The sequence below is a fragment of the Molothrus aeneus genome, chromosome Z (assembly GCF_037042795.1).
Source record: "Molothrus aeneus isolate 106 chromosome Z, BPBGC_Maene_1.0, whole genome shotgun sequence".
NCBI lineage: Eukaryota > Metazoa > Chordata > Aves > Passeriformes > Icteridae > Molothrus > Molothrus aeneus.
This window is the reverse complement of record NC_089680.1, coordinates 30,970,494-30,993,511: the sequence shown is the minus strand read 5'-3', so window position 1 is coordinate 30,993,511 and position 23,018 is coordinate 30,970,494. Positions and strand designations below refer to the sequence as shown.

At 37.3% G+C, this 23,018-nt stretch overlaps 1 protein-coding gene across 1 annotated transcript in view; it reads left to right on the top strand.

The window, feature by feature from the left end:
- ANKRD31 (ankyrin repeat domain 31) overlaps positions 1–23,018 on the top strand; it is a 64,421-nt gene that overhangs the window by 26,482 nt on the left and 14,921 nt on the right. The window contains exons 14-23 of the mRNA XM_066569350.1: positions 880–941; positions 3,632–3,794; positions 7,205–7,390; positions 8,177–8,319; positions 10,921–11,080; positions 11,611–11,693; positions 12,466–12,547; positions 14,644–14,740; positions 18,300–19,347; positions 22,610–22,750. Coding sequence (XP_066425447.1) covers positions 880–941; positions 3,632–3,794; positions 7,205–7,390; positions 8,177–8,319; positions 10,921–11,080; positions 11,611–11,693; positions 12,466–12,547; positions 14,644–14,740; positions 18,300–19,347; positions 22,610–22,750 — 2,165 coding nt within the window. The remainder of the gene's footprint in view (positions 1–879; positions 942–3,631; positions 3,795–7,204; positions 7,391–8,176; positions 8,320–10,920; positions 11,081–11,610; positions 11,694–12,465; positions 12,548–14,643; positions 14,741–18,299; positions 19,348–22,609; positions 22,751–23,018) is intronic.

Sequence of the window (23,018 nt, the reverse complement as noted above, 5' to 3'; positions counted from 1 at the left end):
AGGTACAAGGTAAGCCTTGATTACAGCTAGGATGAAGACCATGGACTCCCATGGGACTGTGTGGGCTGTAATATGTGTAAGTCAAAAGGAGTCCCAATCCCTCAGACTATTATCCATTACTGCTTTTCCACATGGATGGCAATAAAGCTTTAACATGTAGTCCAGGGATAATCAAGAGACTTCAGACAGGCAATTTTTTCCTCTCTTCTTTCAGTTGTGAGCAGGGACATTGGAAGCAGACAAACCCCATCTGTTAATGCGTGACTCTGTAGCTAATGTCACTGCCACAATTCTGGGTTTTTCAGTAAAGGGACGGTCTGGATATCACCAGGCCTTCTGGTGTCAGATGGCATTTACCTATCTCAGGGAAGGAAGAAGGTCTTTGCTCATAAGTTAGCAGGGCTCATTGATAGAACTCAAAACTAGACTTGAAGAGAGATAATATCAGGCTTGCCCCTGAGAAGCTGTCAGGTGACATGAAGATTAGATAGATGGGGTGCTAGTGAGGGCTCTCAGCCTTCTGCTCTGAGATTCTTTGGGTCTCTTGAAGCACACTTGAAGTCTTACAGAGAGGAGCCAGGGGTTATGCTAAGTATCAAAAAGAATTGCTCAGGACGCTAACCATCAAGAAAATTTGAAACATTATTTGAACAAGATGCTATTTGCAACAAAGATTAGACTCCAAAATTTGATAAATATTTTATATCTTGATGTGTTTTAGATTCCAATAAAACCCTTATGAGCTTGATATTTTTTCTTGAAAGCTAAATATTGTAAGTAGTGTTATGTGCAATGCTGTAGACATAAGACAGTGTATATGTAAAGTAAATTATGATCTCTTCAGTTCTGGTTTCTTTCTGTCTTTCATTTTCATTTCAGGTGGAGATGATTCAAAGAATATGTTAAATACTCAGTGTGTAGAAGATACAAACCAGCGCCAGGTATATCTTTACAAAGAAATCTGATTTGATCATAAATTGTTAGAAGTTTGCTAACCGTCTTCGGTAAACTAAAGCAGATGACTGTTTCTGAAGTGTGTTTAAATTCCAGCACACAATGTCTTAGATATGTCCAGCAGGGACTGAGAGTGACAGTTCATCCTCACTAGTACTTGGAGTAAGGTACAGCCTCATAATGATGCAAAACAGAGGCAGGTGTCTCATGGACGGTGGTTCTTGCTGTTTTTTCAAGTGCTGCATAGCTAATTCAGGAAGTGTGGTACATCAGTGCCTGTTTGTACTTGCAGAAACCTTACTGAAACTGCCATTTTTTGCCTGGCTTGTCGCAGTAGGATAATTATGTCTTGCCTCTGTGTAGAGTAAGTTGTGCTGGGTTTTGAGAGAAAAGGGTTGGGAATACACTGTCTTGTGTAGGGGTTGCACAGTTATGCTGTGAGGTCTCAGCAGGATGAGGGAGCTGGTGCTTCATGCGAAGACAAGACTGTGATCAGTCACTTGGGTCGGTGCTTGCATATAGTGCAACAGCTTTTAGCATTAAGAGCTGCATTTTCTCTCTCTGTTTTCTTCCTTTCAACAAGGATAACATAATATCTGAAATGTAGGATGTAGTGTGCATAGAGACATCTTTTGGAGCTTTTGAAGTTTTATGTGGTGATGATAACTGTCCTTGTTACTCACAGTTGTACAGTCTATGCATCTTTTGAAATGTTACGGTGTAACAGCATCCATGGTGTATAGTCTTAGATTATGCTTTAAAACATTGAATGATTGATAAAGTTGGTGCTGTAGACATTTAATTATGTAAACCTATTACTATAGATTTGTAACTGATAATTTCAGTAGTTGTGTCAGATGTTGCAATGTGTGCTCTGGTTCTCTCTCCAGTATAAAGTAATCAGAAGGATAATGCTAGATAGTCACTGACCTTTAGACCAGATGGGTTTTGAGATTACCATGAGTTAATTCTGTGAGGTTTTGAAGTTTTGTTTACCCTTCTTTATAATTTCCTGGAATAATTGCAGACAGCTCTGTCAGAAATATGAAACTAGAGCTCTTGTTTATGACCACAAAAGCAAGGCAGTTTTAAAGGCAGATCATTAATTCAAACTCATTCAATTTTCAAAAATAAATACGAGTTTAAAGCACTTCAGTAATATTTATTGTTTTATTTTGCCCATGAAGTTTTTCATTATTTTACACATGTTTCTTAGTTCCTCAAATTCTTGGTACTTCAAAAAAGCAGCACAGAGGAAATCAGTTAATTTCATAGCAACACAGTTATCTTTTTGTATATAATAAAGGAATTTATCAGAAAATGAAGTTAATGATATGGCCTGTTTTGGAGATAGAATCAAATGCAAGTGTACCTCAACATGATAATACTGGAGCATCAAAGGAAATTTTGCTAAACATGAACAAAGCAGAAAAACAAATTCGGTGGAAAACACAGTAATAAAGTTCTCAGAAACTTTTCTCTGAAGGCAGAAAATTTAAAAAAATAAAACAACAAGATTAAAAAAGGCTATTCTTATCGCAGAGGCTACAACGAAGAGTAAAACTATTCAGAAACTACTATCTCATGTCATATGGACCTCAAGAATAGTTCCCTGTACAATCCAAGAAGCTTTAAAGAAAGCATATTTTCCTCATGATGGGCCAAATGAAATGGGCCAGACTATTGCTGTATCTGTTCATAATTGTTGCCTCCCACTTAATGTTGTAGAGAAACTGAGCTGTCAGGTGGTATTGCGACAGGAATGTAATTCAGCAATGGTACAGTGAAAATTCATTTGCAGAGTAAAAGGGCAGTACTGGTGGAAGCTCAGCAACTTCTTTGTAAAAGGGAGGAGATCACTGATCTGTGTTATCTCACATCCATGGTTTCTGGAGACAAAGTGTGTGCCCAACATTCTCAGACTGTTTAGTGGAAAATCCTAGCTCTACAGAGACAGGGCAACTGAGAAGAGTTTTAAAAGATTTAATTCCATTATCAATCTCGTAGAAAGGTCAGACAAGAAATGTAAGACTCTATGCCATTCTGTTAGAAACTAACCCATTTCCTGGTTACAATACCTTATAAATGCTTTTCACCATATTGGCTTTTGCTGCACAATGCTGCTAATACTTCTAACACCAATCACCTATTATTTTACCCCGCGTGTTCTTGCTACAATGCATCTTTCACAGTCCTAATTCTCCAAAATATCTGGTCTTTTTGCAAGGCCATCATTTGAAACTTGTTTCTAGTTCAATCTCTCTCAACAATGTCATCTCTATTCCATGGCCTTTCTAAGTCAGCACCCCTTATCTCAGAGTTTGCATACAGATGTACAAGACTGTGTAAGCTTTCAGTCAGGTTTTGAGAATTCTTTACAAATCCATTTCTCAAAACTATCTAAGAGCACTTGATTCTCGGTCAATACTGATTTGCTTTGACTTCCTCTCACAATGTATCTGTTTTAAAGTTACAACAGGATGTGACAGGGATTAACACAGTCTCATACAGAGTAACAGTAGTAATTTGAGTGACAAGAGTCTAAATACAGATATGAGAACACCTTCAGAATAATTTTTTGCGAAACTTGACAAATGAAGTATAATCTGATGTTAATGGGAATAAAACTAATGGATCACCCCTGAGTTTAAAACTCTCTTTGCCTTTGTTTTGATAGATTTCCTTACAGACAGAGGAGTCAGAACCAGCATATGCAAATCCTCAGGAGACAAGTCGAAAAGCAAAGGCAGCCTCATATTCCAGTAGCAGCAATAAGAAGCTTTCATCTAATCAATCACAATTGAGTCAAGCATCAAAACAGAAAACATCTAAGAAGTCAGGTGAAAAGTTAATACTTTATAAACCAGTGGAGTTTTTTTTCCAAATGTACACGAGGAAGGCTTTTTGAAATGTATGAGAGAAAGTTTGACAAGAAATATATAGCATGTTGAGCAAATACTCTAGTGAACAGCTAAATTGTTCCAGAAATATCTGCGCTCCATTTTAGAGAATGCACATTTTGTTTATGTTACATTCCTCAGTCTTTCAGCATTGTCGTTGACGGGATGCAGGATCATAAGTGAGGACTTAAAGCTTATCTTTACTTAAGTATGTTACATAAACAGCAGTTTAAAATAATATTTTATTGGTCTTTAGTTAACTGTTTTACGTGTCACAGATGAAAGAACAGGCCTCTTCATATATTTGGCACACAAAGATCAACTTATATTTTATAGAATATGATAACATACAGAATATAGCCTCATCAGGCACAAATCTGCATAGACTCTGATTGTACTGGTACCTTTGGGTTAGCTATAGTATAGATAGAAACCTACTTCTATGAGAATAAGGATCTAGCATCCTCTGGTAGTTCTATTTTCTTCTGCCTGCACATGCAGTTTTTTGTTTAGCATTTTCATCCCATGTCTAAGATTTGCATTTATCTTGTAGCCTTATGATCACCATAGAGCCCTGCTCCAGGTCATCTTAACCTCTAAATATTTTCACTTACAGATTTTTTGATAGAGTTGGCACGCATTGTGTACTTTGGTTCTTTCTAGAACAAGAGAACCATGGTATGCAAGACTTACTAAAACCAGAACCTGTAGTTCCGATAGGATCCCTTCCCTCTTAAAACCTTTTTTGCCTTCTATTTGTGCCATTATGATTTTATAAAGATTTGTTTCAAACATGTGTCTTACATTTTGGTCTTCTCTGGGATAGCATGTCCCAGGCTACTTTTTTCCTCATAAGAGATACTTCAGGTAATATTTTATTTGATAAATTTAATTATTCCCTTCATACCAGGAGAGTGTTGCCATTTCAGAGGTAGTGCAAGAAAGTATAGCCCTTCATACAGTTGAAGGCCATAATAAATTTGAAGTCCAGGACAGTGGCATTCAGATTGCTGTAGAAATAAAGTGAAAAATGGGATTATGTTTTCTTAGTTGTGGGGTTTTCAGATTTTTTGCTGTCTTACACTTTTTTGTCATGAACTGGCCTTTTTATCCCATCTGATTGCTTCTTTGTCCCACTGGTCTTCCTTATATTATTCTATTATTGAATAAAAATATTTTCTTCACAATTGACACAGTGTCACTTTCATCTACAGTCAGTCACGTACTAGGCTTCCAACATTTCCATTCTGCTTATACAGAAGGAAGGTACAAACAGCTTGCTTCTTTTCTTATAGTTCTACCTGTGGAAATAATTGCTCATAGACCCATGTGGAGGTATTGAAGGACAATGTCCTTGAAGTTGCTGAGGTATGTCAGCCTAATCCAACCTCATTTCTAGTTACAGTAATCTCTTCATTTTATCTTTGTACTGTGCTGACTGGACTTTGTATTTGCCAAGATCTGGATCTTTCCTTCTCGTGACCCACCTGGCAATGCATCCCACAGAGAACTAGCATTTTGCAATTCACAAACCAATGTCCCATCATGCTTTTGCAAATGTTTCCTAACAGCCGTGAAGCAAACTGTTGTGCATGACAATTTAACTGGAAAACTTTGCAATTATTTCTGTTCACTTGCAGCCAATATTGCTAAGGTTCATTAGCTTAATGGGCTGTTGTGTGCCCTTTTTTTCCTTCAATGTCTGTAAAAAATCCCTAGGACATTCTCCTATGAATCCAAAGGGAAGAAAAGGAAGAATCAGAAAGTGGATGATTGCTTTGGGAGTTCAGAAGCTTTTAGACAAAAGACATTATCTTATGGTAAAGTAGGTCTTAGATTGGATGAGTATTTTAATAATGTGATGGGCTTTGTGTGCTTTAGAATCTCAAGTTTTCACTTAAAAAAGGAGCTCTTGAGTTTTTCTTGTTGCCAATACAGTGTAGGCCAAGCAGTGTCAGTGCAAAAAGGGTTTCCTGAATGCTTTCTCACAGGTTTGGACAGCCTACAGTGAGCTCATTTAAAACCATGATGGGTATATCCTCACTGTATGTCTGTCTCTACTATCACTTCAGTCTGTCTTTCATGTTCTTCCAAATAGTCTTGTATGACAAGCTCCATAGTTTTCTTTAAATGAAACATTGGAAAAGCCAGTTTTCTAGAAGGCAGGAGGTGCCTGAAGAAAGCCAGGTGTCAAGTACAGAAGATGTTTGATACTAATGGATAATGCTGACTGGAAATATTTTAGAAAAGAGCTTGTTTGATGAGATGAGGAAGATGCAGCAACTAATTTTTTCATAGGTATAAAAGGAGAAAAAAAACCATGGATAAGAGTTGCAGAATGCTCACTGAAAACCTTACACTTCTGTGTTCTTTGAATAAATTACAAATTTTCAAGAAATCAGAGAAAGAATATGGTAAACTCTTAAAAAATATCTGGGTAGTATGATAAAAGGAACAGGAGTTTGAAAAAAATTAGCACGGATGATAGAGCTTTGAAAGATTTATATGTCCTGTCTCTTTAGTACCAGTTTGAAGAGAGGGTTATCCTTACTCAATATATATAATAAGTACTTTGTTAATCTTTTTTCTGTTGTATGTCTTAGAATTTGGTAGATTGTTACCTGAAGCTTCAGAATTAGAACCTCTCTGATGACCACGTGATATCATTAAAGTGAATGTTGTTTGCTTTGTGAACTAATAAGGAATAAATCAAGTTTATTTGCAATTATGGGTCCAGTGCACAGGTTTAAATGATAGATTATCTATGCCACTAAACGTTACTCAAAGACTTGTAATCTTGTAATCTACTTCCTAAGAAGTAGATTACATCTACTATTAAATCTAAGAAGTTTTTCACACATAGATGTGATTTTTCACAACCTATCTTTTCCCTGATACAGAATTAGCAACTGATAAGGAGTGGTGCAATAAAAAGTCTCCACTTTTATAATTTTTTACATATCTTTATTTGTGTAGTTTATATATTTAGCAGCCTGGTAACTTGAAAGCCATCCATGGAGAAACCTAACATATTCTCTACCTCTATACAGTATAAAATTTCAACCTTGTTACCTTTCTTTTGTCTTCCTAATTTGTTGTACCCTTGTTGAATCATCTAGGTTTTAACTGGAAATTCTTAACTATAGGATCTGCTTGTCATTTGACCTGTTGCACAGGACCTACCACAGTACTTTTTAACTTTTTGTTATAGTCACTTGATGTTAGTGAATAATTAAGGCAAGAGTATTTACATTTACAATAATTCAAATAAATTATGAAGTTTAATTTTCTGTTTATACTTAAGCATTCTTTGTGAAAAAAATTCTAATGAACACCCAATATCTGTTTAGAATCTACCAGGGAAGCAGCTGTAATTGTACCTGGTACCTGTAAGAGAGGAGCTGTGAGAAAGATGAAAATTAGGAGAAATGGAAAAGGGGAAACTCAGCTGCATATTGCTGCTAAGAGAGGAGATGTGTCTTTGGTGAAGACTCTAATATCATCTGGAGTTTCTGTCAATGAACAGGACTATGCAGGTTTAAAAATTACTCCCTTATGAGTTTGTTTTATACTACAATTTTACATAATCTGTAGATAGACATGTATATATTGTTTGCATAATTTTAATAAAATTACAATTATTCTTGGCTTAAAATTTTGAGGAAGTCATTAAACAAGTGCAAGCACACTGAATGAACACATAATATTTATGTCAGTATGGAGGTAATGCCGACTGTTTCTCCGAAGGGTCTTTTTACTCTGCTGAAGAGCGTGTTTTCAGAGATGTGTACAGAAGTGAACTTTAAGTTTGGTGGAGCTTATGTGCATCAGTATATGCATGTGTGAAGCACATTCAGACAGGTCTTATTTCTTTAAGAAATAAGGAAAAAAAACAGATGACAAGATTATGTTTTCCTTTTTCCTACCTAAATATATAGCATGTTTCTGTTGTCATAGTCTCATAATGGATACTATTCTATACTATCAAGTCTGGCAGACTTGATATTATAAAATGCTACTGGTATTAGAAATCAGATTATTAATACTGTGCTCCTGAGTTTTTAGAGTTTTTCTACTCCAATTTTGTTTCTTCTATTATTTTTCTACTGCAGTAGAAAAGAAAGCAATGTTTTTCTGCTTAATATTGGATGAGTTTTTCTTTGAAGTAAACTGAATGCACAGAAAATCATTTACCTTAGCTTTTCCTGATGATTATTTATTTAAGATTTATCTTAAATTCAGCAAAATGTAGAGTTACTAATTAGTCACCTTTGTGGATTTTTCCAGATCAGATGTATACTGTGTTATCTTGCTTTTATTAGGTTGGACAGCACTTCATGAAGCCTCTAATGGAGGATTTACTGATGTGATCTTAGAATTACTGAAGGCAGGTGCTGATGTTAACAGCAGAAGTCTCTGTGGTGTTTTACCGATACACGATGCTGTTTCGGGCAATTATTTGGAGGTATATTTTTCTTTTACATAAGATTTCCCAACACAGATTTCCAGCAGAGTGTCAGCAAAGCAAAATCCACATTTCATTGAAGTTACAAACATAATTTTAGTGTAGGTTTGCATTTAGGAAATAAACCAGTATTCTTTAAAGTGATAAAAATCAGAGAAAAATATTCTTCAGTAGTGACAGTTGAAATTGTACAGTTAGTTGACTTCTTTAATACAACAGACAAATCATAAAAATTCAGAAACTCCCTGTGGTTCTTTGTCAGGTTTGGGCTTCTTAAAAACAGTATTAAAGTTGAACATTCTCAATTTATCGATAGTTCAGTGCTGCCGCAGATGGGAGTGATGCACTTCACACTTAAGAGAGAACAAATGATATGCTTAGTGATATAAAACAGTGAGTTAACAAAGTTCACTGATAAATGGGACAGTTGTTTAACACAATTCTATTGTTTACTGCATAGAGAACAGGGTCCCAACTGTAAGGAGGGACCCTCCTGTTGAGTCATGATGTTCAGAAAGGATCCCCTTGCTTTCTAAACTCCTTCTCAGATGGCTAGATCCAGACTTCATTCCAGACTCAGTCAGCAGTTTATGTCTAGAGGACTGTATGTTCACAATCAATCCTTTCTATCACTTAGCTAAGATTTCAAAGTTTAGCATCAATTATGGAGAATCTGTTGTGACAGGAATTTCTGTGCCTCAAGGAGTAATGCTGAGATGTGTCCCTATACTCAAAGGGAGATCCTGGTGTGCAGCCCATTACTGTGTGAGAAAGCTCAAGGGGCCCTGGGCTGGGCACTATTTATGAAGTAAGGTGATTGACTCACAGTCATATTTCCATACCAATAAGATGCCTGGGTCACTGTTGACAGTGCCCTTTTTCCCCTGCAAAGTGTGGAGTAGGCTGGATGCATCTATTACCAGTGCCCCTGGTGGTTGTGGCTTAAGCAGGAGAGGAGAATAGCACGTAGCCATAATGGCCTCCGTCATTGATGGGACATCTTTTCACTAGCTTAGCTTGCCCAAAGCCCTGTCCTACCAAATTTCAAACATTTCTTGAGATGGGGTAACCACAACTTCTGTGGGCAATCTGTTTCAGTGTCTCACTACCTTAATTGTAAAAAAAAATTATTTTTGTAAAAAAAAGATTTTGGTCTTTCTGTTTAAAAATAAACAATTTTTTATTAACTGGTTCCTTCCAACCCAAACCATTCTGTGGTGCTGTAAAACAGACTGTTTTGGGTTAGAATGGACCTGCAGTGATCATCTAGTCCAGCTGCCTGATCCCTTTGGAGCCAACCAGAAGTTAAATCATATTAACATTGTCCAAATGTTCCTTAAACATTGACAGCCTTGGGACATTGACCACCTCTCAGGCAAACTCCTCTAGCACAGATTAGACTCATTCCCACTTATCTGTTGCTAGATCCCAGGGGGAGAAGATGTGTATCTCCCTCCTCACTTCCATGCTCAGGAAGCTGCAGAGAGCAGTGAGGTCACTGAGCCTCCTTTTGTCCAAACTAGACAAGCCCAAAGCCCTTAGTGGCTCACCACAGAATACGTCTCTCAGCACTTTCAACAGCTTTGTTGCCCTCTGGACACATTCAAAGACCTTCACATTCTTCTTGACTTGTGGTACCCAGCACTGCACAGAAATAAATAAAATGTTCTTTTGACAGAGTGAGTTCTGGGGAACTAAGTGTAAAGGTGACGCCAAATTGGCTCAAACATACTACTTCTAATTCTGTCAGGACAATTCATGTTTCATCACATTTATCTTTTTCTGTGAGCAAGGGTAAAACAAAGGGGATGATTTCACAGGCTTGGGGCCAAACTATCAGTCGGATTCTTGCAAAGGTATAAGTGTATTATTCAGTATTTTGGGGGAAAACCAACAAGAGAACATCCTGAACTTTGAGTCAGCATTCTTGTTCTGATGCATTTTTCTACTTAACTGCACTCTGAGTGTAAGAAATAAGAAGAAATGCTAAAGCTGAAAAGTCATACATATGAAAATTCTTTTACCATCCAAGGTCTGACCTCATCAGTACTTTCACATGATTTGAATTTAGGGGGTAAATGATTCCACTGATACCACTAATCTGATTTCCACATTCTGCGATTAAGCAAACTTCAAGTTTTTTGGAATTAGGAAAAAAAAATATCAGTGCATGAAACCGAAACCAATTTTAAAGAAAGAAATGCACTTCTATTCTGCACTTTGGTCTTAATGCAATTGACCAGCTCCTCTTAATTCAGATACATGGTGTTGTGTAATTGTTCTGAATTACCATAAAATCATAAAAATTAGTACTATAAAAATTACATGTTTTGTGAAAATTTGTGAGTTATTTGTGTATTTTAATGGAAAAATGTAAGAAATGTAAGATAGAAATCTGTGTTGACAATAGCCAATTATTTGGGATTTTTTAATTTGGATTGCAAGTATAATGATTGTAGAGTATCTTATTTATGTATATACTCTCTAGAGTATCTAGAGAACCTCTACTATTTGTGATGGATGTTAGATATAACACATGTAGTTGTATACTAAGTCCACAACAAGAATTACCACTGTACAAATAACAAAAATGCATAATAGGCAGCCAGGATTCTGCTGCAGCATGGAGCAAATCCCAATGAGAGGGATGGTTCAGGAGAAAGTGCTTTGAATCAAGCTTGTGATGCAGAAATGAAAGAACTGTTGAAGATGTATGGTGCTACAGACTCTGTACTTCCTGTTCAAATTGTTGAAGTTACTGGTATGTAATATAAATCATAGGATTACTCTGTAGTCTTAAGGAAAAATCATACATTCAAGTAGTTTGACACAGATTTTAATTCCATTAACTATTGAATGATATTTATTTATTTATTTGTGGAAAATAGCATGTGTGGGTGGGTTTTGTTTTTTTCTGAGAGAATGAGGAAAAGAACATATTTGGATACTCGGATTTTTGTTATTGTCTGTATTTAAAAAGAAAAAAAAAAGAAAAGAACATATTTGGAAGAAGAACATATTTGGATACTCAGTTTTTTGTTATTATCTGTATTTCCCTTCACAGGAAGGGAAATGACTAGTTTTGAAAGTGGTAGCTTTCATTTCTTTATGCTACCTAAATTTGATCTCTTTTGCATATACAAGAGAGTTTTGATTAGTTGATCTGCCATTGCAACTTTTTAACCTATATTAGTGTGCTAACTGCCTGCCATGGCATCTTTTTAACTGATATTATTATGGTGCTCCTGCAAATTACTTTTAAATTTTATTTATTTTTTCTTAATTGTGGAGAGGAAAGATCAAAACATCATTGTTATGACTGCTACAAAAATGATGATGCAGCTTTGGAGACACAACATGAGAAATACAGTGTGGTAAGTACAGATTACAGTTTTGTTAAACTGCTCTGTGGTGTACAACTGCATAGTGACATTTGATGACTGCAAAATATATAAATATAATAAATAATCCATTGAAATGTATGTAAAAACAGCATCATGCAGAGCGTTATAGAAGATAAGTTGTGATTTACATAGATGAGTATGTTTATAATCACCTCCTCTGTTCATAATTCCTGTGCATTTAAATTTATTGTGGAAACAGTAGTCAATACTGACACAGATTTCTTATTGCTTATAAAAATAGGAAAAAAGGTTGTGAGATCTGAAGCTTTTAATCACATTTTCAGAATGGTTCTTTTTGAAACAGTAATGAATTGCCATCATGATGATGAAGATACTTAGATATTGTTTATATTACCACAAAACAACAAGGAAGATTTTTGCACAAGTTGTTAGCTTTTCCTGGTGTCTGTAACCTATGCCTACATTGTCTAGATGATGCTGTCATGGTGAAATTCACTGTCCAATCTTTGCTGTGCACTCAGAGGTTTCTGGAGGACTCTGAGCATCAACTAGTTTGAATGCCACAGCAAACCCAGGCTGCGACAGCCCCTTGCAGAGCATGTTCTTGTCACTGTGTACCTCTGTCCTACCAGTGCCCCACTGCCTTTACACAGTAATCCCCAAAGTGGAATTACTTGAGTCTACAATACCTAAACTGCAGGCCAGGTGTCATGGCCTGTTTTGTATAGTGCTCTATATACTTGGCTCTACTTCTTATGGTAATTTCTGTGTTTGTTAACAGGAGTCTGTTGCTGCCATACAGGATACAGAAAAGAAGCAGGAAGAACTGTTGCTGTTTGAGTTGAGAACTTCAAAAGATGCAGGTAGATAAATTGAAGTGTTTCACCTATTTTTAGTGGGTAAATATCTTTGGCAATATAACTGTTTTTAAAACATTATTGCACATAATATATTTGAATCTCCTCTGGAAAATAAAGCTTCAGAGAATAAGATTTTAATAATGGAATGGGCACTCAGGAATGGGCACTTCCCAAAGTACTTTCTGTTACACAGGAATGAATATTATGACAGAAAAGGAAGGCATGTCACTTGGAGGCATGTGTCTCAATTCATCCTAATTCTATAAAAAGGGATCATTAGATAAGAATGCATACTTCTGGCAGCATTATTTAATTATGAGCACATGAGCCCCTGCACGACCAAGGACAGCTATGTCTGTAGGTAAAGTAGCAGATGCAGCATTTTTATTCTGATGTGGCTAGACTTCCAGGAGCCTAAAGTAATTTATGAGAGATAAAAAGAGAATTCTTTACAGCAGACAGTGTGAATGATGGGCAGTTTAAGAGATGCTGATGCCCAGAGGTGTAATTTGTCTTAGGCTATCAAATCTCAGTTCAGATTAATCTCAAGACTTTACTAAGTGACAGTGACTTCTTAGGTGATCATGATGCTGCTGCTGTGTATCTGTTGAAGTCTATTGTATCCATGCCTTGATGCTTCAAGAGGCATAGCTTCCTGGCAGAATGCCTTTGACCAAGGTCTCTCTCCCCAGCTGCCCACACCCAAGGCAAGGCTGTTTAATTGGAGCATCTCATACTCATGAAATAGTTTTGCTTGCTGACAGAAAGAAAGGGTTTGTTTTTAAATTTATATTCCTAAATACAGGCTAAAGCTTTCAAATGGTATTTACAAGTAAATTTATCCCTTTAAAAATAAATGTGAAATATGGAATTATATGGATTGCTTCCAACTCAGATTTATGGGTTTTGGTTAATTAGAATAGGTGTTTTCTTGAAAAATGTTTGACAGATAAGTAGATGATGCAACAGACAGACACCTGTGCACAGACATCAGTGCAATTTCATGAATGAGCAAAAAGAACTATCAGACTTCTCCTTTTCAGGGGTAATCAGACTTCTCTTGTTCAGGGGTTGAGAGAAATTAACATGGTGATCTGTTACCACTACTGACAAAAGCATTAGTAATGTAGCACCTCTTAAACTAAGTCATAGTCATTACTATTGAAGAGGCACAAGATTGAACTAAGACAAAAGAAAGTGGACTAAAATCTTGAGGTATTTCCATGCAGTGAAATCTACTATAAATAACAGATACAAAATTTCTATTAAACTACCTTAATAAAAGCAATATTTACATATTACTAACTAGGCAAATACTGGTAGGTATTGTGAAAAATGTTTGGGGAAACATTTTACAAATTCCAATTTAGTATTGTAATTTCTCATTTTTTCCTGATTATGTAAAGCTTGTATTGACTTTTAGAGTTTCAGGAATTAGGTTACAATTTTAGCAAATTATCCCAGTGGTATCCACTGGTTGTGACTTCTAACCCTCATTTATATGTCTATGAGATAGGGTGTATAAAGAAGCATCTATAATTGCTCTTCTTTATAATTTAACTTTATAATATGAGTTAGAAACTATGTAAAACTGGGACAGATATGCTTTTACCTTTGTATGCAACTTGAAACAGTCTAGGTTCATTAAGCTATTTCATAATACTTCAAATGAAAGGTTTAGGCACCTTGTTACGATTGTGTAACTTCTGCAGGTAGCCTCAGTATAATTGCCATGTTATGTTGCTACTTGCAACACAAAGAGCTTGAAAATTTTCAGGGCTTATCATCCATAGGGCAGTTCTTTAATTAATTCCTTTTTCTCTTAATAATTTCCTAAACAAGGTACTTGCACTTCAGATTTTTCTAGTACTTCTGCTAATTTTTTAAAGTTAAACTTGTATTTAATTATTTCTATAAGAATTTCATTAAAAGTGCTCCAATTGTTAGGAGCTACCAGCATGCATTACAGTATAACATAGTGCTCTAGCAGTGTCTTTATACTTCTGCTGTGTATTTGCCATACTGAAAATGCTATTAATGGAATTATTTCCTGCTTCTTATCACCATCATAATTTTGATTATTTCAAAATATTGAACAGATGTGTATATCCAAAGGCTGTCTCAGATACAAGACACTTTGAATGAAATACTTGCAAACCAGAAAACAGAGAGGGATACCCTTGCTAAAAAATACAGGTAAGTAGAATACAAGGATTGTATTCATAGAAAGCTATTCTTTGCAGTAGTAGTGATAGAAGTTGTTAGGAGCATATAGTGGCAGAAAAGTACATCTATGTGGTTTTCATTCAGATTTTCTGGAAGCATGATCAGTATTGGCTTCAGTTACCTCAGTTACATGAAAGAAGAACTTCAGGATTTAGCTAATGCATAATAATTGGTTGCTGTACTCACAGTGAGCATTACAATTAGGTAATGAATGATACAGAATGTGTGGAAAAACACAGACTCACAGAATATGCTGAGTTGGAAGTGACTTACAGTGATCATTGAGTCTAGCTCCTAGCCTGCACAGCACTATCCCACCATGTGCCTGAGAGCAATGTCCAAACATTTCTGTCAGGCTTGATGCTGTGACCACTGCCCTGGAGAGCCTGTTCCAGTGCCCACCTACTCCCTGTGTGATGCACCTTTCCCTCATGATGCTCCTTTGGAAACTCTCTAGCCTTACATGAGGCTATTGTGGCACCCAGAGCTGCCCCCAGCACTCGAGGTGAGGCTGTCCCAGTGCCGAGCACAGCAGGACAATCCCCTCCCTTGCCTGGCTGATGCCCCCAGGACACGGGTGGCCCTCCTGGCTGCCAGGGAACTGCTGCCCATGTTCAACTTGACATCAACCAGGACCCACTGGTCCCTTTTCATGTTGCTGCTTCCCAGCATCTCATTTCCCATTCTGTCCATACATCCAGGATTGCCCCATCCCAGGTGCAGAATTTATCACTTTCCTTATTGAACCTCACATGGTTGGTGATTGCCTAGTTCTCTGATTTGTTGAGGTCCCTCTGCAGGGCCCTCCGTGCTCTCAAGGGCATCAACAGCTCCATCCAGTTTTGTATTGTTAGCATACTTGATTAGTATCCCTTCCAGTTCTGCATCCAACTTATTAGTGAAGGCGAAGATGTTTAAGAGCACAGAACCCTGTGACAGGACACCAGCCTAATGTCATCCCATTCACTAGAACCCTCTGAGCCTGACCTGTGAGTCAGTTGCTCACCCATTGTGTGATGTGTTTATCTGGACATTTTGTCCAGAAGGATCCTGTGAGAGATGGTACCAAAAGTTTTACTGAAATCCCAGAAGATTACATCACTTGGTTTCCCTTGATCGGCTAGGTGGGTTAACTTGTTTTAAAAGGAAATCAGGTTTCATAAGCAGGACTTTTCTCCTCATGGAACCATGATACCTAAGCAGAAATTAGGAAATGGGGGTATTGAGCAATTACATTTATTTTGCAGTATCATGGAGGAAAGTAATAGCAACTCAAGACACTACTTGGAGTGTCCCTGACTCTGATTTGTTTCTTCAGCACTCCTAGGTTAGTAGTGTTCAGCCAATGGCCAACAAGAGCCATTTAAAGAAACGGCTTGAAGCATGCTTGCAGACATTCAATTTTTGTGAGAACAATTAAAATGTCAGGTAAAATTGCTCATCTTAGTGTGAGCACGGACTGTGTGAATTAGGAGCTTCATGACGCTAGCTCTCGCAAGGCCCCTTTTTGCTTCCTTCTGAGAAGTACTCAAGGTTGGTCATACGGTGAATGCTCACCTAACAATGTAGCATCCTATTCAACAGATGCTTCTAGGCCAGCTGATGAGGATGCTTCTTGCTTTTGTGGGCAGGATTTGGTTGGTCATGTAAAAGCAGCAGCATAAAACTTTCAGATAATCCCATGGCAAAATATAAAGGGTGGTTGAGCAAAGAGACTGAAATATTTCTGTCACAAGCCATTTTGCCAGATATAAAATGTAAGATACACATATTACACAGATAATTTTTTTAAAAAGGATTTTATGAGGAGTTGGAGTTCCAAATCATCCTTGTGGGCAAAATAGTGACTGAGTTAAGAAACAAGGATGGTAAAATTAATAGCTACACAAACTTCTCTGTTTTCTAGTATTGAGATTGAGTCTGTGCTCCAGAGTGACGTAATAAATGTTTCTGGGTATTGCAGATATCCTGCAGCTAATATAACAGCCATCTATCATTAGTAATGAGCTGTATTCCAAATCACATTATATTTGCTTTTTATTATTTTTATAGTCAACATCTTATTTTTAATGAATTGGCTTATAACTTTTGTCACACAAGCCATAGAAGATCAGGAGGCATCATCACATTTTCTATCTTCCAGTTGTTCAGTTAGTTGGCCCAGAGAGAGATACTACTTATATTGTTCCTTTTCTGTACTTAGATATAGGTGCTAGCATCTTTTCTACTAAGGTACTAAGATATATCTTTTACCTGAGAAAAATTAACAAAAAAGAAATATTATATTTGTTAGTGACTGTAAGTTACTTTGTCATTTTAGTCACATTCTCTTTGCCTCTTCAGTTGCATCTTCTGTACTTGTATAGCAATAAAGCAATAAAACTTCCCAGAGCAAAAACTGCTAGAAAAGTGTGTGGGAGCCTCACTGCCCTGTGTAAAGGCCCACAGTTGTCATGGATTACTCAATGATTGACTATATGCTAATATGTTGATGGTACGGGTATTCCAAGCACATGATATACCAAGCAGTATCGCAGTACAGACAACAATACTGTCAAGCTGTGTTTTTTCTGTCCTTGTTCTGAGACGTCTAGTCTTAGTGTACCTTTGTTCTGATCCCTTCAACAGTCTCTTTTGAGACTGGTATGGTGTTACCTGCCATGGCATCTCTGCAGTGGGTGGCCTTAAAAGCATGTAGTTCCATTTCCCACAACTTGGGTTACTTCTCTATCTTCCCAAAATGGTGCTTGAGTCATAGTTATGCCACTTGTCTCATGAAGAAGAATTAGGAGAAAATAGTGTTATGCTGAGTTGATGGCTCTTGTACCAAAGAAAGTGGGGTAAATAAAGAATTCCCTTCCAGCAGAGAGGAGGTAAAGTGCCCCAGGGAAGGGGTCTCATAGGAGGGAGGCTCAGTCTGGGAGGAGGGTCTGATGAAGGTACAGCATTCCCAGATTACACAGGCAACATCCTAAACTGTACTGTCCTCTTAAAGGTCATGTGGCATTATTACATTGGTAGCTTTATGAAATGTTTTGTTGTGTATGCCATAAAAAAATCCTTATAGTATCATCCTTCAGGAGCTCATCCTGAACTCATTTTAAAAGACTCCAAAGTAGACTTCTGGGACATGGGATTCAATGTGCTACTATGATTTGTGGTAATAACAGAGCAGTTGGTGATATACTACAGGCATAGTTTTGGTTCTTTGAATTAAAGGTGGTATAGAAGTATAAATTCTGTGAATTAAGGAGTGGTATAGGCAAGACTATTTCCGAAGTTTTGATGATTAACATTCTAATTCTATGGGATTCCCACCTGCATCTTAATTCTTGGGATTCTGCACTTCATTGTTCATAAACCTGGAATTTTAACATTAAACTTCATACATGATAAAAATATTGTTCAAATTTTAAATGTTGGCAGATTTTAAATGTTGAAACGTATTCTTGTTCTTTGTTATGTCTATTAACTGTTTTAATTTTGTATCTATAGTAACTACAATGTCTTTATTTTTTATTTTTTATAGGGCCTCAGTGGAATCATTTAAAAAAGGTGCACTAAGGGAACAATTAGTTAACCTTGCTTCTAGTCAAAAGAGCTTGTTGACTGTTGCCCAAAACCAGGAAAAATTAGTGCAGAAATTAAAAAATTACAGAAAAACAAAGAAAATGTTCAATTCATCATCAGAGAAGCAAATCTCATTTCATGGAAGTGATACAATTCAAAGTTTAACTGCTAATGAAATAATGTGTCCTAATACAGTAACATTTAGTATGGGGCTTGGTGCCAGCAGGCCTAATGGAAACAGAGTAGAAGCACATGTCTCTTTAGAAAATAGATTTTCAGCTCAGGAATGCATCCAGCATCCACACATCTGCTTGGATGAAACAGGAGCAAATAAAGAAGCAATTAGAAGCAAGGAGGCTTCTGATCATGCTTTGGCATCTGGAAACAGAGTAAGAGAATATGCCTTTGACAACATGTCAAAGCTGACTAATGCTGCAGAAGTGATGACATTGTCTTCAGAACCTACTATTTCCACTGCTAAAATAAAGTGCTCACAGCCAGAAGACATTGATTGTGTAGCAATTGTAGGACAAAGAAACAGGTCTTTAAATCTCACTTCAATGACCAACACATTAAATATTGTAGAACCCCAAAGCACTGTTGTCGGTAAGAAAGTCTATCAGACAACCCGTCACTGCAAGCAGGTTCTTTCACATGAGGATCTGCACAGATATGTGAATAAGAAAGAAGCTTTCCAGCAGCAACAGCAGCCGCAGCAAGAAACTTTATTAGCGTCTACCAAGAGCTTCTCTAATACTTTGCAGCAAATGGTCTTTCAGAGTAGTGAGAATTCATTTAATGCCAACCTGATGCTTACTAATATTTCCTCAAATACAGACTCTCCAGCAAATATCAGTGAGAAATCTTCACAGAGTTATGGTAATCAGGAATGGGAAAAAAACCAAGTGAGATATGGATGGAAGAGTAAGAAAAAAAATCAGTTGATAGATCTGCTTGAATTGGGAAGAATAAAGCCCGGAGAAAATGTTTTAGAATTCAAACTGCAGGTAATTGTTGAGAAATTATATTAGTAATAATATTAATATTAGCGGATAATAAAAATGCCCCCCACACTAAAACAGGAAAAAGCAGTTCTCATGGTTTCATCTGCTTCTTCAGCACTGACTAGTGAGTATTTTTATTCATTGGTTATAGATAACTGTTCATGAGTTTAAAAGGAAAATTATATGGATGAAGTCTTCTGTCAGCCCATAATTTTAAGACCCAGAATATTGCATAAGTAAAATTTGTGTTTAACTTTGCGTTACCAGTTTGCTAATATTTCTTATTGCTAGAACCAGAGTGGAATCTTTGGCTGATCTACATTGATTTTCTTGAAAATCTACATGATTTTCATACTGGAAGGAGCAGGAATGTGATTGTTGTTATGACTTAATGTAATTCTTGGAAACAACTGTCAAGTCCCTCAAATAAAAAATGTGACATTTGGATTTTGTAGTGCTGTGATAGGCATGAACACATGCAAAATTCCTTGCTTACATGCTTGCTGATTCTGTAAGCATACAGTATGGTATGAACCATATTTAAAAAAAAAAAGAAACCTCTCTTTTTTAATACAAAAGCATTTCCCGTCCCTCCAAATAAAGAGCAGATTTTCACAACAGCTACTAGGGACCTGGCTTAGTATTGAGCATATGAGGGAATCATTGACTGAATTCTAAGATGTGAGCTAGTGTCATGATTTGACACTGGCCAAATGCCAGACATCCACAAAAGTCACTCACTTGCCCTCTCCTGCCACAGCTGGGCAAAGGAGAGAGAAAAATTCAGTGAAGGCTTCATGAGTTGAAATAAGGACCACTCCAAGGGCAAAACAGGCTCAGCTTAGATGTACAAAGAGAATTTATTGCTAACAAAATCAGAGGAGGATAATGAGAAGTAAAAATAAGCCCTTAAAAAACACCTTTTTTCCCCAACCCCCACTTGCTTCCTATTGACAGTACAGGGAGACTGAATTTTGGTGGGAATTTTGGTCAGTTCATCACTCAAGGTTTTCTTCTGTTGCTCAGGGAGAGGAGTCCTTCTGCTAGTCATGTGGTCCCTCCCACAGGACACAGTTCTCAGTGAACTTCTCCATTCCAGTCTGATGAGCAGCAGTCCTCCCAGACTGCTGCAACCTGAGTCCCTCCCATGGGCAGGCAGTCCTCCCAAAACTGCTGCAGCGTGGTCACTCTTCCACGGGGTGCAGTCCTCCAAGGACAAGGCTGCTCCAGCCTGGAAGCAGGGCCCTCTCTCTCCATAGAGTCTCCCACTGGACCACAGACTCCTCCAGGCATCCACCTGCTCCAGCATGGGCAGCTGGTGAATCTCTGCATCCCCCATGGATCCCCATGGGCTGCAGGGGCACAGCTGCTTCACCATGGTCTGCACCATGGTCTGCACCATGGCCTGCAGAGGAATCTCAGCTCCAGTGCCTGGAGCACCTCCTGCCCCTCCTTCTCCACTGACCTTGGAGTCTCCATGTTGTTTCCTTCACACGTTCTTACCTCCTCCTCTTCTCTGGCAAGGAAGAACTCTGTCCATTTTGTTTTGATTTTCTTCTTAAATATGTCATAAACAGGGGCATTAACAACATCTCTAATTGGTCCAGGCTTGGCCAGCTGCATGTCCATCCTCAGAGCCACCAGGGATTGGTTCTGCCAGACATGGAGGAAGCTTCTGGCAGCTTCTCACAGAAGCCACCTCTGTGGCCGCCCTCTGCTACAATAAACCAGTCTGTGCAAAACCAACACAGCTAGTTAATTTCCAGGGCAGCATATTGACAAAATATGTAAAGTTCTTTTCAGCCAACTCACCAATTTAATTAATGTAGAAAGAACTCCTTTTCCTACACCTATAATCTCAGGAATGGTTTTCTGCTGAGAGCTGCCATTTTGTGTGGTCTTGTATTCTTGATCATAGGGTAGTGTAAGTCACAAGGCTGTATATCACGCCATATGATAGGTGTGGGGACGTGCTTCTTTTTCAAGAACATGTAATATTTGTTTGAACTGCAAGATGACTAAGTGGAAGGATGAAAAATTCAGTATTCCTACTGTAATTTTTCAAGACAGTTGTGTGTGATAGCAGCTTGGTACACATAGATCCTAAGGAATTATAACCCAGTGCTGCAGGTACTAGTGTTTGGCATGTAGAGAAGTCAGTGATCTTTACTAGAATGAAAATGACACTCACTTATGTCTTGGAAGATGGTGCTATGGAAATCGAAATTTAGAAGCCAGTGTCTGTTGCATTGCAAAGATATGATCAGTAAATTTCCCTTCTTTATCATTATAGAGATGTATTTGATGACAACATACAGCTGGTGCATAGTCCTTACTTAGGGTTAGCTTTGGGCAGGGAGAATGCAATTGTTGAATACTGTAAACCTAGGTTGTGAAACTCTGAACTTAGGAACTCGGTTGAGTGCTCATTGAAATATTTGGGTTAATTGTCTCTGTTTAATTCTTAAAGCAACCCCAAGCCAGTGGATATGGTAGGACATGGTTCAGTATTTTCTGGTGCGTCACTCTCTTACTTGGATTGTTTAACCTTAGGAATGATAAGTGACCTTACTAAGTTCTGACAGAGTTGATCAAGAGTTAATCGTTGCATTACTTAGCTGTGTTAGTCAACGGAGGCCAATATGACAAAACCATGACTTACTCAGCTATAAACAGCTATAACTTGTGCTTATGGAGAGGTGTAAATGTTTGCAGAACTGGGCCATATTAACATTATGAAAGAGGCATTAACAGTAAGTTTGTTTGTACTTAATTTTGCAGAAGGTAAGGCTGTTAGCTTCCTCCTAAAACATGTAAGTCATATCCCTTGATATAAGTGAAATTTTTGTGCAAATATGTTTTATGTTTGACTGGTTGCTGAAACTTCACTCTGACATATATGTACCTCGTATAGCAGTTTCTTGTTGCACAGATTTGCCTTGTGTAACTGCCTGAGTTCACTGATGCACATTAATTTATTCAAAGCCTTGTTATGTGTAAGAGGAACTAAAATACAAATACAGTTCTGACAAACACACATAGGGAGATTTGTCCTCTGATAGGCTAAAGATTGTTATTCTGGTGGAATAAATCATCTTTATTTTGTACAGTTTTTGATAGAGGCATTAGATTACTTAACTTTTTTCCAGAGAAAAACAGAATTAGCTGCAACTTTTCAGCTATGTTGTTCTTTGGCATTTTTCATGTTTCAAAGATCTTATATTTGTTAATTTATTAATTGAAATTATTTCTTATTATTTTTTAGGAATTTAGTCATAAAGCTACACTCTTGAAGAATGGCAAGATCAGAACCAGTAAAGGACAAATACTACAGAATCCAGTTCAGTGGGTTAAAGATCTACTAGGAAGTGATATTTCTGTGACATGGAAGTATGCATGGAATAAGGTAGGCCTGATTTGATTCTCAAAGTTAGCAATAATGAATGGCTGTAACAGGTTTCACTAATCTAATCTCCTTACTGTTATTAAAGCAAAAGAGGGTACAACCCTGAATTTTAAATATCGTCTCACTTTTAATGAATGAGCAGCAAAGAAAGTGCTGTAGCTACATAGTTGTATAGTGATGAACTCATCATGAATGTTGAAAGAACATGGAATGCCCACACTGTAAGTTAAAAGGGATTTGAAAGAGTTGCTTTAAAGATGATTAAGAC